Here is a 21,044-nt window from a genome sequence, read left to right as displayed (position 1 = left end):
TTTAAGCTCTGTGTAACTTCGTGGACTCCGCAGGTGGGCTTGATCGGAAGCCAGAAAAAGCACGTCCTCAGCCAGCTTCTCCCCCGGGCCCCGCCACATCCAACTGTCAGGAGGAACTAAGGCAGCAAACCGGCAGCAGCAGCACCAAGGCCCGGGGGCGGGGGCGGGGGCCGTCCCTGGAGGCAGAGCCCCAGCCCGGCCCTCCGGTCCCCCAGTCAACTGCGGCGGAGCAACGCTCTCCTCTGCCGGGGGAAATCTGGTGGAATGGTTTTGTATCAACACTCGTTTGAGATCTGCTTTATGAGGTGAAGGTGCATAGATTTTTGTTGTTGTTCTGTTTGTCATTGCTTATATTTCGACTTAAGGTATGCACTGCACCACTAAGGAAGACGAGCGGGGGCCGTGAAGCAGGAAGCTCGTTCAGGTATCGTCCTCGTGCTGTGATGCTGCTTCTTTGCTGCAATACGGTGCTAAGAGGGCTAGAGAGCAAAATAATCTCTTCCTTTAGGTGAAAGCCAGCCCCTGTCACCATTTTCAGACTTAAACAGAGATAATCTTTTTCCAAGGCGTGGATATTCTCTATCGCTGTAAAACTAGTACTGGTGTATGTGTAAATATTTGAGAAGAATCAAAACCAACGGTGGCCACGGAAGGAACAAATGTACACCAAACCTGCACACCTGGTGGGTCTAATAAACTAAAGCTCATCAGTGTCTAATTACATCATTGCATACCCACAGGTAAGAAGTCTGAAGGAAGAACTCTTCAATGAGTGAGTACAGCTACTGCAACTCAATAGAAATGTAGATTCCTTTTTTTTTTTTTTTTGTCCTAGAAATAACACTTTCTCTTAGTATTTGGACTTGATGCCTTGAGCCCAGTTTGTGTAACATTCTTTCCGAAATTAGTGGGAGAGTTGTTTACTTCGATTTTGTATATAAGCAGCTGGGAGTCTGCCTCATCATTTGTTCTTTATACTGTCATCTAAAGTTCCCAATGAGAAATAGGACCGTGCTAAGTGCTGTTCCAATTCAAGTAAAAGACAATCTCTCTGCCATTGAGGCTAGTTTAAAAAACTGATTTTCAAGATCGTTGTTCATTACAGACATAATTTAGTTTGATTTTTGTCAAGGGTCTGCCAGGTAGTTCCCTCATGAGTGGGGAGAGAGCTAAAATGCAGTGGTCTCAAATGAAAATGATCGTTACGTAAACAGTTTGATTATTTACGATACAGCACAAACACAGCTACAGTTCTTAAAGACTTTTTAACCTGATAGGAAAACATATTCTTCTCCAAAAGGTTAATGGAAATGCTTATTTTTATGACTGATGCTGTATCTCTACAGTTACCCACGATTGTATCAGCCGGAGGACAAGTAGGGAGTCTCGCTGTGGTAGTTGTAATCAGGACAGACCTTCTGCACCAGTTTGTAATCTACGCTGTAGAAAGCAATGTAAATGCAGATAACTTTAAATGGTTTGGAGCACAACCAGGACACATGGCTTTGGGTCTGCTCTTGATAGCAGATCTTCGAGGGGTCGAAATTGCACAAGGCAGTTTTTTTAGCGCGGTCTGTTTTCTCGTACTCAATTCGGCAGTTGAAGGACTTGGACTCCTTGGTCTCCAGTGTTGACTGTGGAGATGATTCAAACTCAACCACCTTGGACGGTGGCACCAGGCTTACAGAAACGTTTCCCAGACCTGTGGAGTTATGTCGGAAATAAACGCTGAAGGTCCCGTTGCCGTGATCGACGATTTTCCCTGTGATCAGGAGGTTCAGCTTAACAGTTTTGATGTTAGAGTGGAAGTCGCCCCATCCAAACATTTTCTTGAATTTCCCAGTTTTTACTATAGGTCTGCGTTTAGTTCGTGCGAGAGATTCCTGAACCTCCGTGATGTTGGACAACCAATCCCAAAAGTTTTCTATGCTGTCCGAGTAGGACACCTGGCCGTGTTTCAGTACTGGAGATGGCTTAACAAACAGGCGTAAAGGATTGATGATCCTGGAATGGACCACGTTGTCAACCAGTGTCTCTGCAGCATCCTTGTCTTCCCAGTCCAGCACGTCGGTGGCTTGTACGACTTGATTAGCATCACAAAATACCTGTTTCAAAACAGAAAGGAAGGATTGTAAATATGAAGTGTGAAAATAAAACTGTCAGGCTACAAAAAGAGCCATTAATATTTATTTTTTTTACACCAAATAGGGCATGAACCAGTCCAGTCACATGGACCACTATAATAAGTAATTTCTGCTGCCCCATGAAAGCTCAAGGGTTTTACTCCAAACAGCTTACAGAAGATGCAAAAAGCTCAACAGGAGCCATCCACTGGGACATGGATAAATCTCCGGACAGGCTGAGCGCTGTCATTTGTGAGAGCAGGCAGTCGCCCTTTGCTCACAGTTTTGTTAGATAAAAGTATGCGTAAGGATGCTGGAAAACCTGAACAGCAAAGCAGCACCTCTGCTAAACGACGGAGTGAAATAGAAACAGAATTTTCCATTCTTCTTTGGTTTTCTCCCCACTTAACCTCTCAACTAGTTTAGGCTTAAAATTCTGTCTTATTCAGCTGCTTCTGGAATTGTGTATTCAAATGTTATTATACATTTGTCTTTTCTGGTTTTGCCTTTTCCATTTTTTCCAAACTTAGCTTCCCATTTGTGCTCTTAGTTTGAGGTGGATCACGGAAATAACCATGTTTTCAGATGTGTTGGTTTCTGTTGCTAAGCTGCCTGTTATTTAGCAAGGCCTAACCTGCAAGAAGTGCTGAGCAATCCCAGCCATGCAACACATCTCGTAATTTTTCAGAAGCGTGACTAGGCTCAGCAAGTCTAATACAAACTTGTTTGCAGTCAGAAAGCAAATAACGACTTCTGGTAGCGACAGAATGGTGTTAGATTTCACAGTCAAACATGCAGGTGTCAGTAAATAGCAGATTTCTAATTTAATGTAGAGACACGTTGCTCGTGTAGGCTCATCCTGTACACCCTGAGAGAAGTCCTGTTGCAAAGGCAGAACTCAAGCATGTCCTCAGGAGGTCAGAAGCAGGATCCCTGTTTCAACAGGCTAGAAATGACCATCTAACTTTTTAGATTCTTTAAAGCTTGAACGTAAGTTTTGAAGAATGTGTTTTCAGGGGTTGTTCTCTTCAGGACTGTCTTATACCATCATCTTAATGTACAAAGAAAAACTTTCACCTGCAATTATTCTTACAGAAGGTGTGAACAGAAAGAAAAGACGCTTAAATAGAAAGAAGAACAGCGTTGTACTGCCCTCGTCCCCGGTGAAAAGCTGGTGCCTCCTCTTCCTCCCGGCAATGTGCCGCTCTCACTTCATCATTGATCGTGCCACGCCAGGCTCAGGATGCTGGGGTCCCAGGACTGCTGCTGCACGGGATGGGGTTTTTGCTATCCAGTAGGCAACCACAGCATGATGACGGGGTGGAAGCTTGTCTAAAACAGTCAAAACCCCGAGCGCACGCCGTCCTCCCCCGTGGCTGGCTGGTGCTGAGTGCGTGGGGTAGGATTTTGTGCCGCCTGTCTCACTAAGGGAACTGCACTGCTGGGCTTGCTCGTCCCTCTGCTACTCATCCCAAAGAGGTCTTCTCCCCCTTTAGTTCCTCACAGTACTCAGTTTCTATAATATTCAATTGTTATTTCTATAATCTTCAATTTTTCATGTCATCATCTGGCAAGGATCAGAAACTCCAAAGCCCTTAATCTTCACTGGGACCTATTCTCTAGCAATAGGCTCTAAAATTGAGCCCAAACCCACTCACCACGTGTTGTTCCTGCTCATCCCTAATGCAGCAATTAAGCTGGTACGCTGAAAGGCAGCCATCACGGCGACAGTCACAACTGAAATGTTGAAAGGCGGCCATCACTACTGCTAAATAAATCTATGGCTGGATCGGGATGTAGTGATCAGGTGTGTCTCTGCAGAAATACATTATTTTCTTTGTCAGATTAGAAAAAGGGGGGGAAAGCAAAAACAAAAAAAAAAAAAAGACAACAATGATCACTCCCAGTCTGAGACCTTGTATGTCAACTTTCTGCCTCTCTGCTACGTTTTTTTATGGCTGAGCTATGAGCCCAGGAAAATAGAGGATTCTAATGGAAACAGTGACAGATGCTTATCTGTACCAGCACAAATAGCGCTGTCATAACGATGCTGGGGGAAGCGTCGTTTCCGCTGTGATGGAAGGCTCCTGGTGAAGCAGTGTCATGTTTATGCATGGTTCTTTGGCCATTTTTAAGCCTGCTCACAACCTCAAAATCAGCCGGGTGATGCTGGGAACAGCTGGGCAACCCCACTGCCAGGGAAACAACTCCCCTGCTGCGGAGAAGCGACTCTCCAGACGAAACGAGAACCGATGCACACGTTCACCCATCTTCCACCCCAAAACTGACCCGAGGCCTTTAGAAGCACAAAAAAGGGTTTTCTGCTGCATTTCTAGATTCCAGCTGGGACCACAGGCCTGGCAGTGCTGAAATTAGGAAACTTTTTTTTTCTCTCTGTTTTCACGGCTCAGTGATCTGCTACTTAAAATGCTAACGACCGCTCAAAACTGTGGGCACCTATAGTTGGTATTGCTGTTAGCAACTGAGCCGGAGGGAACCGCGGTTAGAAATTTTGAGGAGAAATACATAGAAACGAAGCTGCTTGGTCCACAGGAGGTTCTGACTTTGCTTGTGTCCGCACCCAGCTCTGACTGTCCTCTGGCAAGGGCATGGGAACACGCACGATTGTCCTTCTGGGCTGCTTTTCTTTTTGCAATGTTTATTGAAATCCGTGCAATGGCTCTTTGGCGTTTCTTCCCTCTCCTTTTATGAAGAGATGGAGAGGGCATTGAGTCATGTGTTACTGCTAATACTCAATGTATGTCTCTTCAGGGGGCTCTCACTCCAAATGAGATAGCAGAGCATTGCTTTCTGAACTGCTTTTTTCAGAAGGCTCTGACATAAAAAGAAGAAATATATAGGTATGTGGTTTGGAATGGCTTAAGGGCAGGAATCATTAATGCATGCTAAAACCAGGTGGGTTTGTCACATCGCTAAGGTATTAGGGCACAATTACTTCAAAACTACGATGGTGGAATTGCAGAGTTGCACCATGCTAAACTACTACTACTACTACTTTTAATTATCTGTGTGTTGCACCAAAAGAGGTGTACTCATGAGATAATGAAACATGTCCCTGGGGCTACAGTGACATGGACAATTTAATGTGGCAACGAAACAGCTTTCATAATAGGGGAACGCAAAACCATTAATATACTGACCTATAAGGATGTAATGTTCCTGTTCAAGGTCTAGATAGCGATCCCTAGCCACTGTTGAAAGTTGTACCTTACCCTTAACCTGAGTAATTTTTTCTTCCTCCTCTTTTAAATAGTTTGCAGACTGTAGAACCCTCCAATCTTGCTCAGCCTTAATTCTCGACTCTGCTTCATCCTACTGCTGTCTTGTTTCACTGATTTCATTACAGGAATGAGATTCAGAGGCTGACAGGCTCCGTCGGTTGCAGGGAAGGGACTTTGCAGGCTCTGGGTAGTACATTTATTGTGTTTTGCAAATATTCAGTTAAAAGGTGTCTAACAAAGAACCGCCCGGTTCTGCTCAGTGCCCAGCGCAGGAGCAGGAATGAGCGTGCATTGTTCAGAATTGTGATTAATATTTGTGCTTTTTTAATGTAAAACCTTTTTTGTGCCTATGCAGATGTTTTTTCTATTTTGAATAAAGCTTTCTGCAATATAAAAGAGCTGAACTCTAGTGCTTTATTTACCTCTCTACACCGCAAAGGCCCTTTGCTCGATGGCAGCTTTTTGCCATTAGCAAGGATGGGCCGATGCTCTTTGTTCAGCTGTTTATTCACGTTGGTTAGCAATTTCCGGGAAATAAAAAAATCGGTATTAAAAGAATGCAGCACATGCGGGAAAAAATTACTTCCTCAGCATCTTCCCATTTCACTGTAATGCTTCTCTATACTGGAAAATATTGCTAGTAGGGTATTTGAAAAATACTAGCTTTGGGAAGCTAATGTATACATTTAAATAGATGGCTATTGCTGTAGTTCTCCTCTGCTGCACCTGCATTTTCCCATTCCCTCCAAACCATCAATTTCCAAACAGAAGAAATCACCTAATCTTTTTCCACATTACAGAGTCTGTAAAATGTCACCCGGTTACCCTAAAATTTCCATTAGACTGTAGATATTTTCCAATAAGAAACATAACCTCGGACCCACCGAGATGTACAGATTCTACAACGTGCCTTGCTGGTTTCTTTTGCTACGTTAACCATAAGAACAGCGCAAGCCAAAATACGATGCGGTTTATATTTATGGAGTTTTAAACTTCAAACCATTGGCTCTTCCTGTGCACTTCCTTGAAAGATGGTGATTGCTCTTCAAAACCTTTCTCTTCTATGAGTGATCCTGACCGTGGTAGAGCGGCATAGCGTTAAATAACGTTCCCTGTGAACTGTTTTTGAGAAATGAGCCTGCCTTGATGAGACACTGGCATCACTAAATGTGGTTTTTGCTCTATTTGCCCAAATAAATTTGGGTTCATCTGGAACTTGTTCCATGCCTTTCTCTGCGGGCAAGGCACTAAATAAAAGCAGGTGTAGCCATGCAAGAGTTAATTGTTTTGGTGCTTTGGGAATTTTCTCCAGGTTTTTCATCAATCACCAGCAATCATTTCTATAGCTTCACCCCTGCCAGGAATCATTTAAAAACTCTCGGCAATTAGTTGAAATAAATAGGTCTGTTGGGATAAACAGCTCTGAAGCACCATTCAGCTGCTCACTCACTGGTGCTGCTGTGAGCTTTTTATCCCACTGATAGAGAGGAAGGGGTGGTAGGAGGGAGGTGGTACTCGGTAACCTCCTCCTGCCCCCAGTTTCACCGGCGAAAAATTCATACTGAGGGAGGCTTCCAGTGCTTTCCTCACTTTCTGCTACTTCCATCCCTGAGGCTGTATGTATCTCAGGGGTGTATATTCATGTCAGTGCTGCAGCAGCACAGGACACTTCTCTGGCTTCCTCCTGCTCATTTCAGTGCCTTACAAGCCGTGTGCTGCAAGGATAACGCCGCATCATTGAGCGGCTGCACAAAACCCCTCAGTTTGGGGAGGGTTAGGGGGGGAAGAGAAATAGCTCTGCTTTGTCTGTTTGAAAATTCAATGATTTCAACACATTTATCAAATTTTAAATAATTTATGTCTTGACAGGCCTTATCAATTTTGCAAAGCACACACATTAACCAGATACAATGATCTCATATTAGCTTTTTCAGCATCTTACACTGGAGCCCAGAAAGATTAATAAAAACTCAACCCGTCATCAATTAAATGGAAAAACATAAAATTGTGTTCTATTTTAGCCTTTTTTTTTTTTTTTATCAAGAAAATGATGACGGGTTCTAATACTTCAGCACAACAAGCTGAGCTTGAACTTTACTGATTATTAAATACATTTTTCCCAAAGGCAGAGGCCATGATGGGTTTTATGGCAGCAGATGTGATTGCTGTCAGGAATGCTTCAAGGAATTCAGGAATTAAGCAACATCTTCTTTCAGCAGGACTGTATAAAAGAGACACACGTTTGTTCCATATAGTTACAGCCTTATTTTTCAGGACCTTATAAGCTCGTGTGCTTTCATAATTTTAAGGTGGATTGACTGTCATTTACCACTGCAGCTTTTGCTAGGCATGAAGGCTGTGAATTAACAACTTTTGCTACCACGCAGAAAAGTCTTTAAGGATGCCTTGATCTTCAGCTGCCCAAACACATGCTCAGGTTTTTGTTTGGAAATTTTTGATCGCTTCTGCAGAAATTCTGCTGGGAAGCTTTTGGATTTCCCTTGAGAAAACAAAATTGTGCAGGCCAGCCTGCCACAAGAAACAAGGAGTTGCTTTGCACTGAATCAAAAATCTTTCATTTCCAGACAGGTCCTGAAATTTGTACTGATTCCTCCTCCTGACTTTGCAATCACTTGCAGCTCCCAACCAAATAGCCCCCGTGCCAACGTGAATTAGACAACAGTGGCTGCAGCAAGTGAAAATTGAGTGTGTACTCTGTTTTGTGGGCATCCTGCCACGGTTTGGAGTTTGTGTTTTTCCTCAGAAGGTGTATTTTAAATTCAATAAGTATAGAGGACTTGTAAGTTAAAAAGTATATGTGAATACCTGAGGTTCTGACAGCAGGGTATGTGGCTGTCATACTGGGAAAATAACAAGAAAGCTCCCAAGAAATACAACTAACTTCTGTATGTTATTTCGATTGTGAAGAAAGTACAAAAATGACTTGGAATGTTTGAGATGAAGGGGCTGCTAAAACATGGCCGCATCTTTGGCTGCTTGCTTTACTTCCTGAGCCAAATTCCTCTGCCGGGGTTGCGGTGCAGTTGGTGATGCAGGGTATGATGTAGGCACCCCGAGGTGCCCAGGGCGACTGTCCCTTTCCCGGTGGGTGGCCGATGGCAGCCAGCCCAGGGGGCTGCAGGCTGCCGGTGGTGCTCCCTGGGTCCTGGTGATGGTAAATAATTACCTGTGTGGCAGCCTGGTCTGAGCCATGAGGAGCCCAGGAGCCATCTGTGTTGCATATAAACCCCCGAGCACCGAGCTGGTGGGAAGGAACAGAGTGAGCAGGGATTTACTTCTGTCAAACTTCAAAAAAGGCAAAAGAAATGACAAAAGACTTTTCAACTGGAGGTCGAGAGCGGGGTCTGCGTGTCCTATGTGGCTCTGGAAGCAGCGCTTGCAGTTTGCAGCCTGGAAGAAAGGAGAGGTGCGAGCAGCACATCGCCAAAAGACGGACCTGAATATTATTACTGAGGGCCCTGCCCATTAGCTGGATTAGTTGAGCAACTCCAGTTTCGTTGTGCAATTGCCAAGAGCTGGGAATTAATTATTTCTCCATGTAAATGAAGAGACTCCACAGAAACTGCCGTCATCATTTACCCATACTAATGTGGGTGGTGGGATGTGAATATTTAGAAGAGAGGCTGAACCTTGTAACAGGATGCTCTTGCTCTCCAGGCACCTGAAACTCTTTCCTAGGCTTGTACAACCTCTCCCTTGCTAAACTGTAAATAAATAAATACATACCAGCTAGCTGTTGCACTGTCTTTCTCTCTCCTGTGGGTGATGACAGACTCTTTGAAATGCTTTGGTGCAAAGACAAAATTAAGTTGGAAACTCAGAGTTCACCCTCTTGATTTCTGTCTCATTTTAAAACAGATCATAAAGAGGGACTCTGGGGTTCAGCGTGCTGATTTCAGCAAAGATATCCTTCGTGGGGGGAAACTGCAGAGCAGGGCAGGGAGGGGATTGTCAGAAGCACTGGTGGCAGAGTACCTAGACTTTTCAAAATCCCCCAGTCATGTTAGAAAGGTTGCAATTTGGAAAGTTTTAAAGGCTCACAGAGCTATTGCTACTTTCTTTCAGTTGGGAAAGGTGGACAGAAATCCCCTGTTCAGTAGCTAATATAATTGGATTGCTTTAACAATTTTGTCCTGTCTCCTGTAGTTAAAACTAAAATGACAAGCTGCTTCAGCAGAAAAAAAGGCCTTCATGATCGAACCTTGCAGCCCATTAAATTTTCTGCTTGTAAAGAATCCTACAAAGAAATTCGCCCCCCTGCAGAGGAATGCTGTACAAGCATCCCCGCCGACAGAAGGGAAGCGGTCGGTGCTGTACCGCGTCCTGCTATCACTGACCGGCGATGGGGCTTCCTTCCTCCAAAGCCATCGCTCTTGCAGCATTGCCTGGAAAGTGTCCGAGCGGCGCCGTAGGAAAGTGACAGGAAGAAAATGAGGGATGGCAGACAAAGATTCTATATCGATATATTAATTTGGAATATTAATACTTTCTGACGTACTGCAGTCTGAAAGTCAGCTCGCACCAGTAAACACAAGTATGCACTTAAATACCTGAAAGAGGCACGATGGTAAGGGTAAGCCTGAAGCTTTCTCTCGCTTCTCAGACTTTTGCCTTTCAGGAGTTTCAGACTGTCATAGGAGGTAAGTCAGAAAACATAAATTGGAAACATGAAAGCCAGTGTGCAACTCAGCATTATTTTTCCATCCTATAATATGGCAAGTTCCTCTTCTGCTCTCACGGCAGGCATGCGGGAAGCTAATGAAGTGCGGTTCACGGCGCACCGCTGAAAGGTGCTGTGCCATTTTTCCTCAAAAGATCTGAGAGAGAAAGATCTCTATCTAGATCTGTATACACCTAAAAGCTAGGGAAGGTAACAGGTAGAAATCTTTACTTTAATGAGAACATAAGACGATAACATCCAAATAACCCACAGACAAAATACAAATCTAAAACAAAGGGGTATGTTGGGAGAAGTTCCAATTCAGGATACGATTTCATTGCACATTTTTAAACAAAACAGACACTTCAAACTCAGTATCATATTCTACAGGAAAATAAAAAAAAAATCACTTTAAAATTCTTCAATTTGTGTGAGAAAACTAAATAGTATTTCATTAAAACAGCAATACAGTAAAGAAACAAAATTGGGAGGAAGAAGCAGCAGAAGAAAAAAAGAGTGAAAATTTAAAACAAAGCCTGCAAAGCTTTCCTTTTTCGAAAATGTATTTGTTGAAAGTATGTGCCATCTTTCCCACAGCCCTGACGAGTAGTTTTAGGTTATCTGAAGTGTTCCCTCCAGCCTCAATTGGATAAATTGCTTAGAGCATAGATAGCTTTTAAATTATATCCATGCATTGAATTGATCTACCTTTTTGCTGAGAGAACAGAAAATTTCTTCTGAGAAATGCTTCTTGCCAAAAAATGTGCACCAATTCTATTCTTGAAGACTTCACCTCTTTCTATTTGTTTGATTTTTTTTTCCCCTAAATCTAAAATAGACACGTCTGAGATAAAAAATAGGTATCTTATTTGTATGTTTGTAGAGGAACGACCCATAATTTTGTCTGATATTACCAAGTACTTTTTCTCTTTACTATATATGAGGCATCCAGCTCTTCTTGGAGAGGAGAAGTAACATAAATGTAAACCATTCTGTGAATGATCTGAAAAATCGTCCTGTACAAAAGTTTCTCATTCCATTACAATAGATATAGAAAGCTTATATTATATATATATGTAAATATATTAAACTTTCAAGAAGAATTTTTGGTTCATAACAGGACAAACAAGGAAATGCTGTCGTGGAGTGGGTCAGTGATCCACCTGACTGGCTACACAGCGTCTTGGGCTGTGTTTGAGATCGACTGTCCTTCAGCAAATAAAATAAAAAGGTCATCGAGCCTGTGACATACTAATGGAATAATCTAGCTAGGTGGGACTTCTGAAGGGCTTCTGAAGATAGATGGCTAAAAGCTGAAACTCTGACTTCGAAAATCAATGTGCATTTCTTTCAAGAATAGTTTCTAACCCTGGTAACTGGGAGAAGATGAAAGCTGAGTTGAACGTGTGGCGACGGCCTGTGTCTTCTGGCCACCCGAGTGCATGGCAAGGCTGTGGCGTGAGGGACATTTCTTTTGGCAGGGGTCTTCAAGCAGGCACCTCTAGTTCTTTGGTTCTGCTCCCTACAGAACCCTCTCCCTAGACCTGGCATGACCACGGTGCCTGATGCAAACCAGTTCAAGGTACCAGTTCATCTTTAAGAAGAAAACACAATTCATGCGCTGACAATATATAAAAAGAAACTGATTTTGAGGTGCTTTTTGAGTCACTGTCTACATTTCCTCGAAATTCATGCTGCACTCTTGAAATCTATTTTGCCCTGAACTTGTGCTATGGACACACCTGTTTTCTTATAGGACTAAGACTTGTCCCTTTAGGATGAAGATCTGGCATTCAGTTATTTTTAGCAGAAGTTCCTATTCACCTGGAAAGCTTGTGAGATGTCCCAGATGTTTTCAATCTCCACTGAAGTCACCGTGCCACTTCCAGACGCACGCTCATCTTAGACTCACAGAATCATTTAGGTTGGAAAAGACCTTCGAGATCATTGAGTCCAGCTGTAAACCTGACGCTGCCAAATCCACCACTAAACCATGTCCCTACGAACGGCAGCAGCTTGCAGGACCAAAACCTGAACAAGCCTCTTCTTACCGCAAACGGAAAGGGGAACACTCAACTCCTTTGCCAAGACAGCACCTGGTGACCATCAGTCTGTTGAACTTTACAGTTAATAATTTTCCCTACTGCTTATTTCTGTAATGCCTGGGAGATTTCACTTTACATTTGCTGAGATCAGTTCATTAAAATACTAATTTCAAACTGTAATTATCTGTTGGTGCGCATTGCTGGTTGAACCGGCAGTAGCACCGATACCCTCTCAACTGCAGGAGAGTTTGCAGATGCTCAGGTCCCTTGAAGCTCCTAGCAGAAGTCACTGTGGCACTCGGCTAGAGGCAGGCGTGCAAGGATTTTTAGGGGAAAATGTTTTGAGAATCATAGTTAACCATTAAGATTATTTTATGTGGTAGGGAAAATGCATTAACAGAAAACTGCTGTATCTGTTAGAAAATGAACCTGATTTTACTGAAGTTGTCATCGAGGTTTTGTATGCCTTGTAAATTTTAAATTAAAAATCAATTACAGAACAGCCCTTAATCTCCTCTTCAGAGTTGATTCATATTTGGATGTGAACTCTGAGACCCTGAGTGACCTCCCTCCATGCTAAGTACGACACAGCAAGGGCTGATTTTTCTATCTTCCTACTCTTGTGCCATTATTCAATTTTTTACTGCGATATGAAGAAGAGAGATTTAATAATCGAGCCAGATTAAATGAATAAAAGGATGCTTCTGACAAGTTAGAAACAGAGAGAAGCTGTGCATTTCTAGCAGATTTCAAGCTCTGTATTATTACAATGCGTAAGAGAGATGATTAACAAAGAAAAATATTACAGTTATCTACTCCCTTTGAGAGTCTAACTAATGAACCTCTAACAGCTGCTGTTGAAAAATCAGTAACACTATCACTATCAATTTCAAGACAAAGCACAGCTGACAGATGTTTGAAGTGATAAATCAGGCTGCACAAGGATTAAAATAACAAGCCCCAAATGGCCTTTAAAAGACAAAGGTGCTGCAGCAAACTATTTTCAGCCACTTTGGATACTGTCAAAAGTTAGATCACTGATACAATTATCTTGCAAAACAGTAATGACCAAAGTAATATGTTATGAAAAATCTAACAATGGCAATACTTGAGCCAAGTTTTTGAAAAGAACAGGTTTTATAGTCATTTGTGCTTTTAATGGCAGAACTGAGAATGCCGTGCTGCCCTGAATATTACTTCTGGGAATGAGTTATGAAAAGTGTGCATGGGGCTGAAGCATAAAATGTAACTGAATTGCATTCTTGTACATTTTAATTAATCCTATTTTAAAGCAAGGAGTTACATTTTAGTAGGCAATGAACACCATTATTTAAATAAGGCATAAGATTTTTGTGTTGCTTCACTGCAGGCTCATTTCCTAACAACCTGTCACTGACACGATCGAGATAAAGAGCCCATTCCTGGGAGATACCGTGTGCCTGCAAACTCCGTTGCCTTTAATGGGAGGCAACCGTAGCGAGGGGAGGGCAAGCTGAAACAAAATCCAAGTTTCTGAACCTCATTCTAGCTTCTTTCACTGTTAAATGCATCTTGTCAGAGGGTGCATAACTGTCGGGTTAGGGAGGAAATACTCAGTTTAAAGAATAAAAAAAATGGAGGTATGGTCCTGGCACCCCTCCTGGCTCAGACAGGGTCCTGTGGGGGGGGTGGTAGGACAGGCTGCACGGTGCCGAGCTGCCTGTCCTACCCACGGAGGTGGTACCCACGGAAAGCTGCTGTGTCCCTGGCCAAGCACAACTCGCATCGCCTTCCCACCACGCGCGGCTTGAGCACAGCTTCAGGGCAGCAAGAAGCTCAGCATGCAAAGCTCCCAGCTGAAAAGAGCTGCCTCAAGTGCCTTCTGTGCTGTCTTAGCAAAGCTGTGGTCACCCCAAGTCCCTGGGAAATATCCCTCTGCTAACGAACCTGTCAGCTGGAGTTATTCAGTGAGTCTTGGTGATTCCGTCCGAATCTTCCCTGTTATTTGAAGAATTGTGGATGTGTCCAAGAGTCCAGCAGCTGAGCAGGGATGGGGGGGGGGGGGGGGGGGAGGGGAATGAATAGTGATCTCAAGGTCAAAGCTCTCTTCCAGAAAACACATTTTGTTGTTTACTTCAAGCATGGTGTTCCACCCTGGAAACCCTCCTTCCTGTGCACGCCTTTGTTAATGCACCAGGAGGGTGACAGCCAGACCCAAGCCACTACAAACGGAGCTGCTTGGTACATTCCTGACACGTTCCTAAGAAAATATATTTCTGCTTAAAAGCTTTGTTATAGAAACACGTGAGAATTACAAGAGTATGCTGGATTGCTACTGAGACGGAGGAAAAAGGTGACCCACTGCTCCACAAGAAACGCTACGAGTTGTGGGTTAGGCTGCCTGGGGAGGGCAGGGGTACAAGCGCCGGGGCCGAGGCTGCTTCAGAAATGCAGCAAGGACCTGCGAGGGTCCCATGTCGGGGAGAAGAAGCTCCTCCACTTACATCTTTCCAATGAAGTGGAGGCCATTTGCTAAAAGCCTGGCTAGCACAGCAGTGTAGCCTTCCCAGGAGTGTGCCGAACACCCACCCCTTGCTGGGGGGGTCCCTAGCAGCCCCTTCTCGCTGCCTTTCCCCGCCTGCTCCGGCAGAGACAACACCGGCGCACTCATTCGGGATGAAGGCAGGGCTGAGGTTTGTCTTCCTCCCCACCCCGCAGGCAGGTGTGGAAGCTGGGGTTGGGCTGGGAGCTGCCCATCCTCGTGCCTGCCGGGGGAGCAGCGGCATGCTGGCTCACAGCTTCTCTCCTCCCCGCAGGATGCTTGAAAGACCATGGCAGTTTTCTAAATTAAATTAAAATCTTTTTCCTTTTCAAACCACTTAGCATGAGGTAGCACATTGGGGCACTTTGAGATATTTTATTGCTGCCTACACACATGCATGCATGCTGCTTTCCTAAATGAATTACTCTCTTAAAGAAGAGAAAATCATTGACTGAAGCTGCCTTATTATTAAGTTTTAAGGTGAAACAATATTAGCCTTTGCCTAGCAGCAGCCAGCCACGCCTGCAGTCATTGTGCGCTGCATAATGGTATAGTAACAGTGACTTCATACTGTAAGATCCTACTGAAACCTAATTTTAACCCCTTTTAATTTATTCAGCCATCTTTTATGTCCCCAAGAAGAGGAAAACCAGAATTCCTTTCAGCCTGAATTTGTTTGTGCTTTCAAGATTTGGGGAAGAGTTTGAGATTAGTTGGTCAAATCTTTTATTTAATTTTAAGAAATTAAAAGCTTTTAAAAATAGAAATATTTTCTTTAGCAATTTTTTAGCTATTTATCAATATAAAAACTTGGCTTTTTTGATTAATTTTTAAAACAAACAGACAAACAAACAATAATTAATCCTGTTCAAGACTAGCACTACGTACATGAAGTGTTAATTCCAAAATGAAGCTATAGGTTTGAGACGTTTTAAAAATGACAAGGTCCAAATTTGAATTCCGGTCACCATCGAAGTTTTAACAGGGCTTAATTAGAAGTTGGTTAGTCATCTGTCCTGATATAATAAATCCATGACTTGCGTTTAAAAACAGGAGAAGAGATGAGTTTGATATCTAGTTCAACTGGAAGAGTGTCACAACATGTGCCTGTCTTGTTCCCTTTCAGTAATTTACTGAGATATTTAATATCTAAGATCTTTGTACATGCACTGTAAGAGCAGAAAGAGGATCTGAAGAAAGGCTTACATCAGATGAAAATGTTACATTCTAGCACAATAGGAGTTAATACAAATTGCTGTCATTTGCCTATAAAAATATAATTTCAAACCTATTTGCTTCACATATGCCGTATCCATATCAAACAAAAGGGGAATACATTCAATGCATCTTTACATCTTTCAATCTTTCTTTTACTGTGAATTACTGTGCACATAACCCCAAGTATTAATTTGGTCTCATCCCACAATGCATTTGATGTATTTCAATTGGCATATAAAGAATAACATTTTGAGGTTGTATAAAAGAACTGTACTAGCAGGGTGCTTGCGGTTGGTGAAACAAGCACTAAAGGCAGATAAATCACCCACGAGAGGACTGGGGGGCAGGGGAAATGGGACTCTAGCACATTGCTTTTAAGGCACACATGTGTAAAACGTGTACCCTAGAAAATGTACAATCCTAGAAACAAGACGGTAGGCAGTGTTCTCTTTGGATACATACTAAAGGTGTTTTAGAGGAAAAGCTGTATAAAAGCATAACCTTAAAAAGAATTCCCTGTGTTAGCATGAATAATGCAAATTGGAATACAAATATCAGAGGCTACATGTGCTGTAATAGTCAGCTGGATCCCAAACCTTTGACTGCAAAACCTCAAAAGGCCTGAATTTGAGGTCAGTTTAGATAAGCCTTTAAAGAGAAATCTCAGCTCTGTTGACTTGTCTTCATTCACAGAAGAGTTTAGATAATGTCTACATCATCCACGTTCCTCTGCTAACAACCCCTTTTGACTCTCTTCCCTGCTCTTGGACTTGACCATGCATGGCAAAAAACCCAAAGTGTTCTTTTGCACCTCAGTGTTCAAATTTCTTTGGGAATTTTTCTTTTTTAGCTGACCTGAGCTCCCTAGCAGATAATGAATTTGCTTCCAAAATGGAGTTTGTTAATTTAAGATTTACTCTGAAAATAGCCACTCTGCAGCAATCAGTTCTTGCTACTTTTTAAAAAGCAGAATGAGCCAGTTCAGAGGAACCCATAATAGCAAATAAGACTTACAGGTCACTGCTTAATTCAAACACTGTCTGAAAAGGTTTAATATGAAAGAAAATATTTTTCATTAAATAGCCAAATTCTAAGTCTGTATAAGAAACCTAACCACAATTTATGAATGGGCTTGGGACTGAATGTTAACAAGTGACATAAGTAATCTCAAAACCCAAACAAAATGAGGTTAGGAAGAACAACTTTTTAAAGCAAGATATATGAGATGTGAGCTGATAAGCAGATAGTACAAGGACTAATGATGTGTCAGTGAAGTCAGGTTTAAAAAGTCACACATTCCTTCTTGCTTCTAATGCATGTTTTCATACAGATTGTGGAGAACAAAGAAGGAAACAAATCTAAATATAACTGCTGCCTAGACCAAAGCTGGTAATAAGCATATGACAGACAAAAGAGCAACTCTGCTGTAAATGTTTTAAACTGCCCGTGGATACAAAAGGTGGTTCTACAGGGACAGGAAGCAATCCCTTGTATTAAAATTGAACGTGCTGCCTTATGTGATCAATTACAAAGAGTTTCTAAAGTCTATAAATATGTATGCATGTGACTGAATCAGCCATAAAAATGTGATTTTATAAATCTCTGAGTCTCCATGATCAGGCCAATAAACTGTGTTATATCAAATAACGTTACAACTTCTCTTATCTATGAAAGTGCCAGTGGCTTGTGATGAACCATTTCAGGAAGAGCTTCTTTGTCTGTCCTACATGCCCGCAATGCTGCAGGGATGAGGATGAAGGGAGCACAGCTCCGTACAAGTTCCCCATATGCCTGGATCACCCACTGGCACAAACTTAATGTGGACCAGGCATGACCATCAAACTAGGCAAAGCAAATGCATGCTAGTGTTCCACAGATTTTGGTTCCTACAGGACTACAGAAATTTTTAAATAAATCTGGTTTCCCTGTTCATCTTGGCTGGGGTTGAAGCAGGGAACCTTCCAGCTCCTGTTTGAGGCGTAGCAGCTTCTTCAGTCCACCAGTCATGCATAAAGGAGAACAGGATGGCTGGACTAGCAGTAAGAAACAAGGATTCTTATCACCTACATTCAGAGAACAAGAAGCTTGAATACGTTACGTCACTGAACAGAGAGTTGGTATTTCCAAATCACGCTCCAGAAAAAAAGTCTTGGCACATCTCCTTCCAGTCAGCAAAGGGCAACACCTCATTAGTGTAGATAAGATGTATCTGGCTTGTGTTCGACTTTGCTTAGGGCTCAGCTGAATTTCAGCCAAAATGTCTGATAGCTGAATATGGATCAAAATGTCTAAACAATTTTGATGTGCACTTCAATGCTGCTCAATATTCTGGAGTAGATGTTTTCTCTGGGGTGCCAACAGCATGCCTTACTCAGCTGGTTTTTCTCCCCTTGTCTTCATAGCCACTACATAGGATAAGCATAGCACAGATTGGAGGGAGGAGAAGAGTTTGCTATGCTGCTGGTTTGCTCCTCTCTTGGGTTTGGGATGCTGCTTTCCTGGACTCGTAGACAGACCGTGTTGCTCCCACCACTGTTTCTCTCTTTTCAAGGTACAAGAGCTGCTCCAACTCAGGTCTGGGTTCAGGAACAGGGGCTCGGCCACACGCCAACACCTTCCCTGCTCATTGTATTCCTCCCTGGGGCCATCCCGCCTGGTGCTGGACATTGGGAGCATGTCACTAATACCAGGCTTTGCATTAAAGACAGCCTGTCTCCTCTTCTGTGTCCTGGCTTGTCATGGAAACCCTTTCCTTCCTCACTACTGGTGAACAGGCATGCACACACAAAACCAATAGAAAGCATTTAGTTTGGAATAATAGAAGTACTAAAAGACCAGATAAAGTCCGATGTTCTACATTTAGAGACATGCTTGAATTCCTGTATGTAACTCCAAAGCTAAACGTACTATACCTCTGTCATTTTTGTAATAAAGATCTTGCATTTTCAATGACTGTATGAGGAAAACACTCCCTACCAGAAATCAGACCCATGCAGCCATTCATGAGTTTCAGTAAAAAGTGACTGGAAAGCATGTTGCCTACAGATTTAACTTCTTCTGTCTGATAGCTACAGACTACACTCACACAATTAACTGATATGCACGATCGTGACAAAAGTGAATTGTAACACCAGGTAGTCCAGAGAGAATATACTCCGTTGCAGGTCAAGAATGGCTAACCACCGTCTTTGGTTTTAATTATGTATATTACGTGATAAATCAATGAACAAGATACATGTGCTTTTTATTGCTCCACCCATGGCTTCAACCGAGCATCTTATTATTTGCTGTGGCTAATAATATTACAATTAAACCTTGATATACAGTTTAGGAATTTATAAAAAAACCCTCAGCTGTGCTGCACAAAATATTTCTTACAGAACCATTACTTTTTCTGATTTCCTTCATGCCTATATTATTTACAGAGCAAACAAACAGAAGGAATCAAATCACACAACCTACAAAAAGAGTGAAAATCAGGGCCTTATTTGCTCCCAGTAGTGAAGAAATGTAGCGTTAAGACTTAAAACTCATTTCCAATTTTCTGTGTTCCTAACACGGTCTCTAAACAGTGCATTATCTCACATACCAGATGTGCAGCAGTATCTAGGTACAACAGGGTACGATAAGTACGGCATTTCAGCTCTATTTCTTCTTTTATGTTTTAAGTAAGTCAAATCCTTACTCTGGTTTTAATTTATGTTTTTGTCTTGGTTTTTGTGTGCTTTGAGGGGTGGGAGAAAAGTGAGGAGTTTGGCATTGAGTTACAGAAATGGAAAAAGAAATCAACTGGGATTCAGAGTATCTTAACAGCACAAGAGGAATCAACATCCAAACCTCTAATTTTATATAAATTGGTGTAAAACTAGAGTATAGAAACAACTTATGCTGATGTGATTAACTCCACTTAAGTGGTATCTGCCCCCAAGACAGCAGTCTCTTGGCTGACACAACAAGATGCATTTGGAACTGAAAGTGGAGAGATCTTGAAAGTTATTTGAACCATTGTCACATGCTATTCTGAAAATACTCTTCTGATATTAAGTAATTTGAACACATTTCAATAAATGATCATAGAATCGTAGAATGGTTTGTGTTGGAAGGGACCTTAAAGATTATCTAGTCCAACCCCCCTGCCCCGGGCAGGGCCCCCTTCCCCCAGCCCAGGGGGCTCCCAGCCCCGTCCAACCTGGCCTTGAACCCTTCCAGGGAGGGGGCACCCACAGCTGCCCTGGGCACCCTGGGCCAGCGCCTCAGCCCCCGCACAGGGAAGAATTTTTTCCTTACATCTAAATCTAAATCTATTCTCAGTTTAAAACTGTTACCCTCTGTCCTATCACTACATTCCCTAACAAAGAGCGTCCCCTCCATCTTCCCCGTAGCCCCCTTTAAGTACTGGAAAGCCACTATATAAACCTTTTAGGTCTCCTGGGAGCCTTCTCTTCTTCAGTAACTCTGTTACTTTTGCATTACTAAGAGATTCACCAAAAATATCCTATTAGTCTGTCTCAGCTGAGAGGTGGCAATTTTGTACAGCAGTCAAATGGTGTTGCTGCAAGTGCATGTTTTTTACGTGTAAGTAGTCATCCTGGAAATAGAGGAAATAAAACTTTGCACCAGGATGAATATAAAACTTGGATACAGCATGTTAACTTTCCGGTATGTTAACAGTATTTGGGAGTTGGAAGGTGGGAGTTTCAGCTCAGGGGAAAAAAACAAAAGTCCACAGGGTGGGAAAATGGGCTTTATTCTTCAAGGCACATTTTTGTCTTGCTGTTTCTCCATGAAGGTTCCTCTACCTGCAAGGAGTCATTGAGTGCTCTCTGGATTAAAAGGAATCTTCTCGAAGGCACTCTCAAGAATCCAAAGGAACCTTCAGAGGTTTCTGTGGGATTCGATTGGGGCCCAATGCCTGAACATCAGCTTGGTGCTGATGGTCCTCTAAGTGTGAAGACAGTTTTTGTGGAAGTTGAAAAGATTCAGTTCCTTGCAGGATCAAATGGCTGCACACCTTTAAAGAAGCTAAGCATGATGCGCAGTGCTTCCAGCAATACACAAATGAATGAGCTAATTAATTTTTTTTTTTTTGCTCTAATGTACTGCATAGTCCAATTAAGTTGCTAAGCCAATCATCTTGAAATAAATCAACCATATTGTTACATAATTCTTTTTAATAAACAGAGATATCATTATATGAACTAGGTTCTAAGGGTG

General features: G+C 42.5%; 1 protein-coding gene across 1 annotated transcript in view; it reads right to left on the bottom strand.

Moving 5' to 3' along the window:
- Positions 1-323: 323 nt before the first annotated feature.
- The window catches only part of NXPH2 (neurexophilin 2), a 40,233-nt gene continuing 19,512 nt past the window's right edge, over positions 324-21,044 (bottom strand). Inside the window, exon 2 of the mRNA XM_033003166.2 lies at positions 324-2,105. Within this exon, the coding sequence (XP_032859057.2) occupies positions 1,362-2,105 (744 nt within the window). The 3' untranslated portion in view covers positions 324-1,361. The remainder of the gene's footprint in view (positions 2,106-21,044) is intronic.

Source organism: Tyto alba, unplaced genomic scaffold, assembly GCF_018691265.1.
Source record: "Tyto alba isolate M040663 unplaced genomic scaffold, T.alba_DEE_v4.0 Super-Scaffold_7, whole genome shotgun sequence".
NCBI classification, from domain to species: domain Eukaryota; kingdom Metazoa; phylum Chordata; class Aves; order Strigiformes; family Tytonidae; genus Tyto; species Tyto alba.
This window is presented reverse-complemented; position numbering and strand designations above follow the sequence as displayed.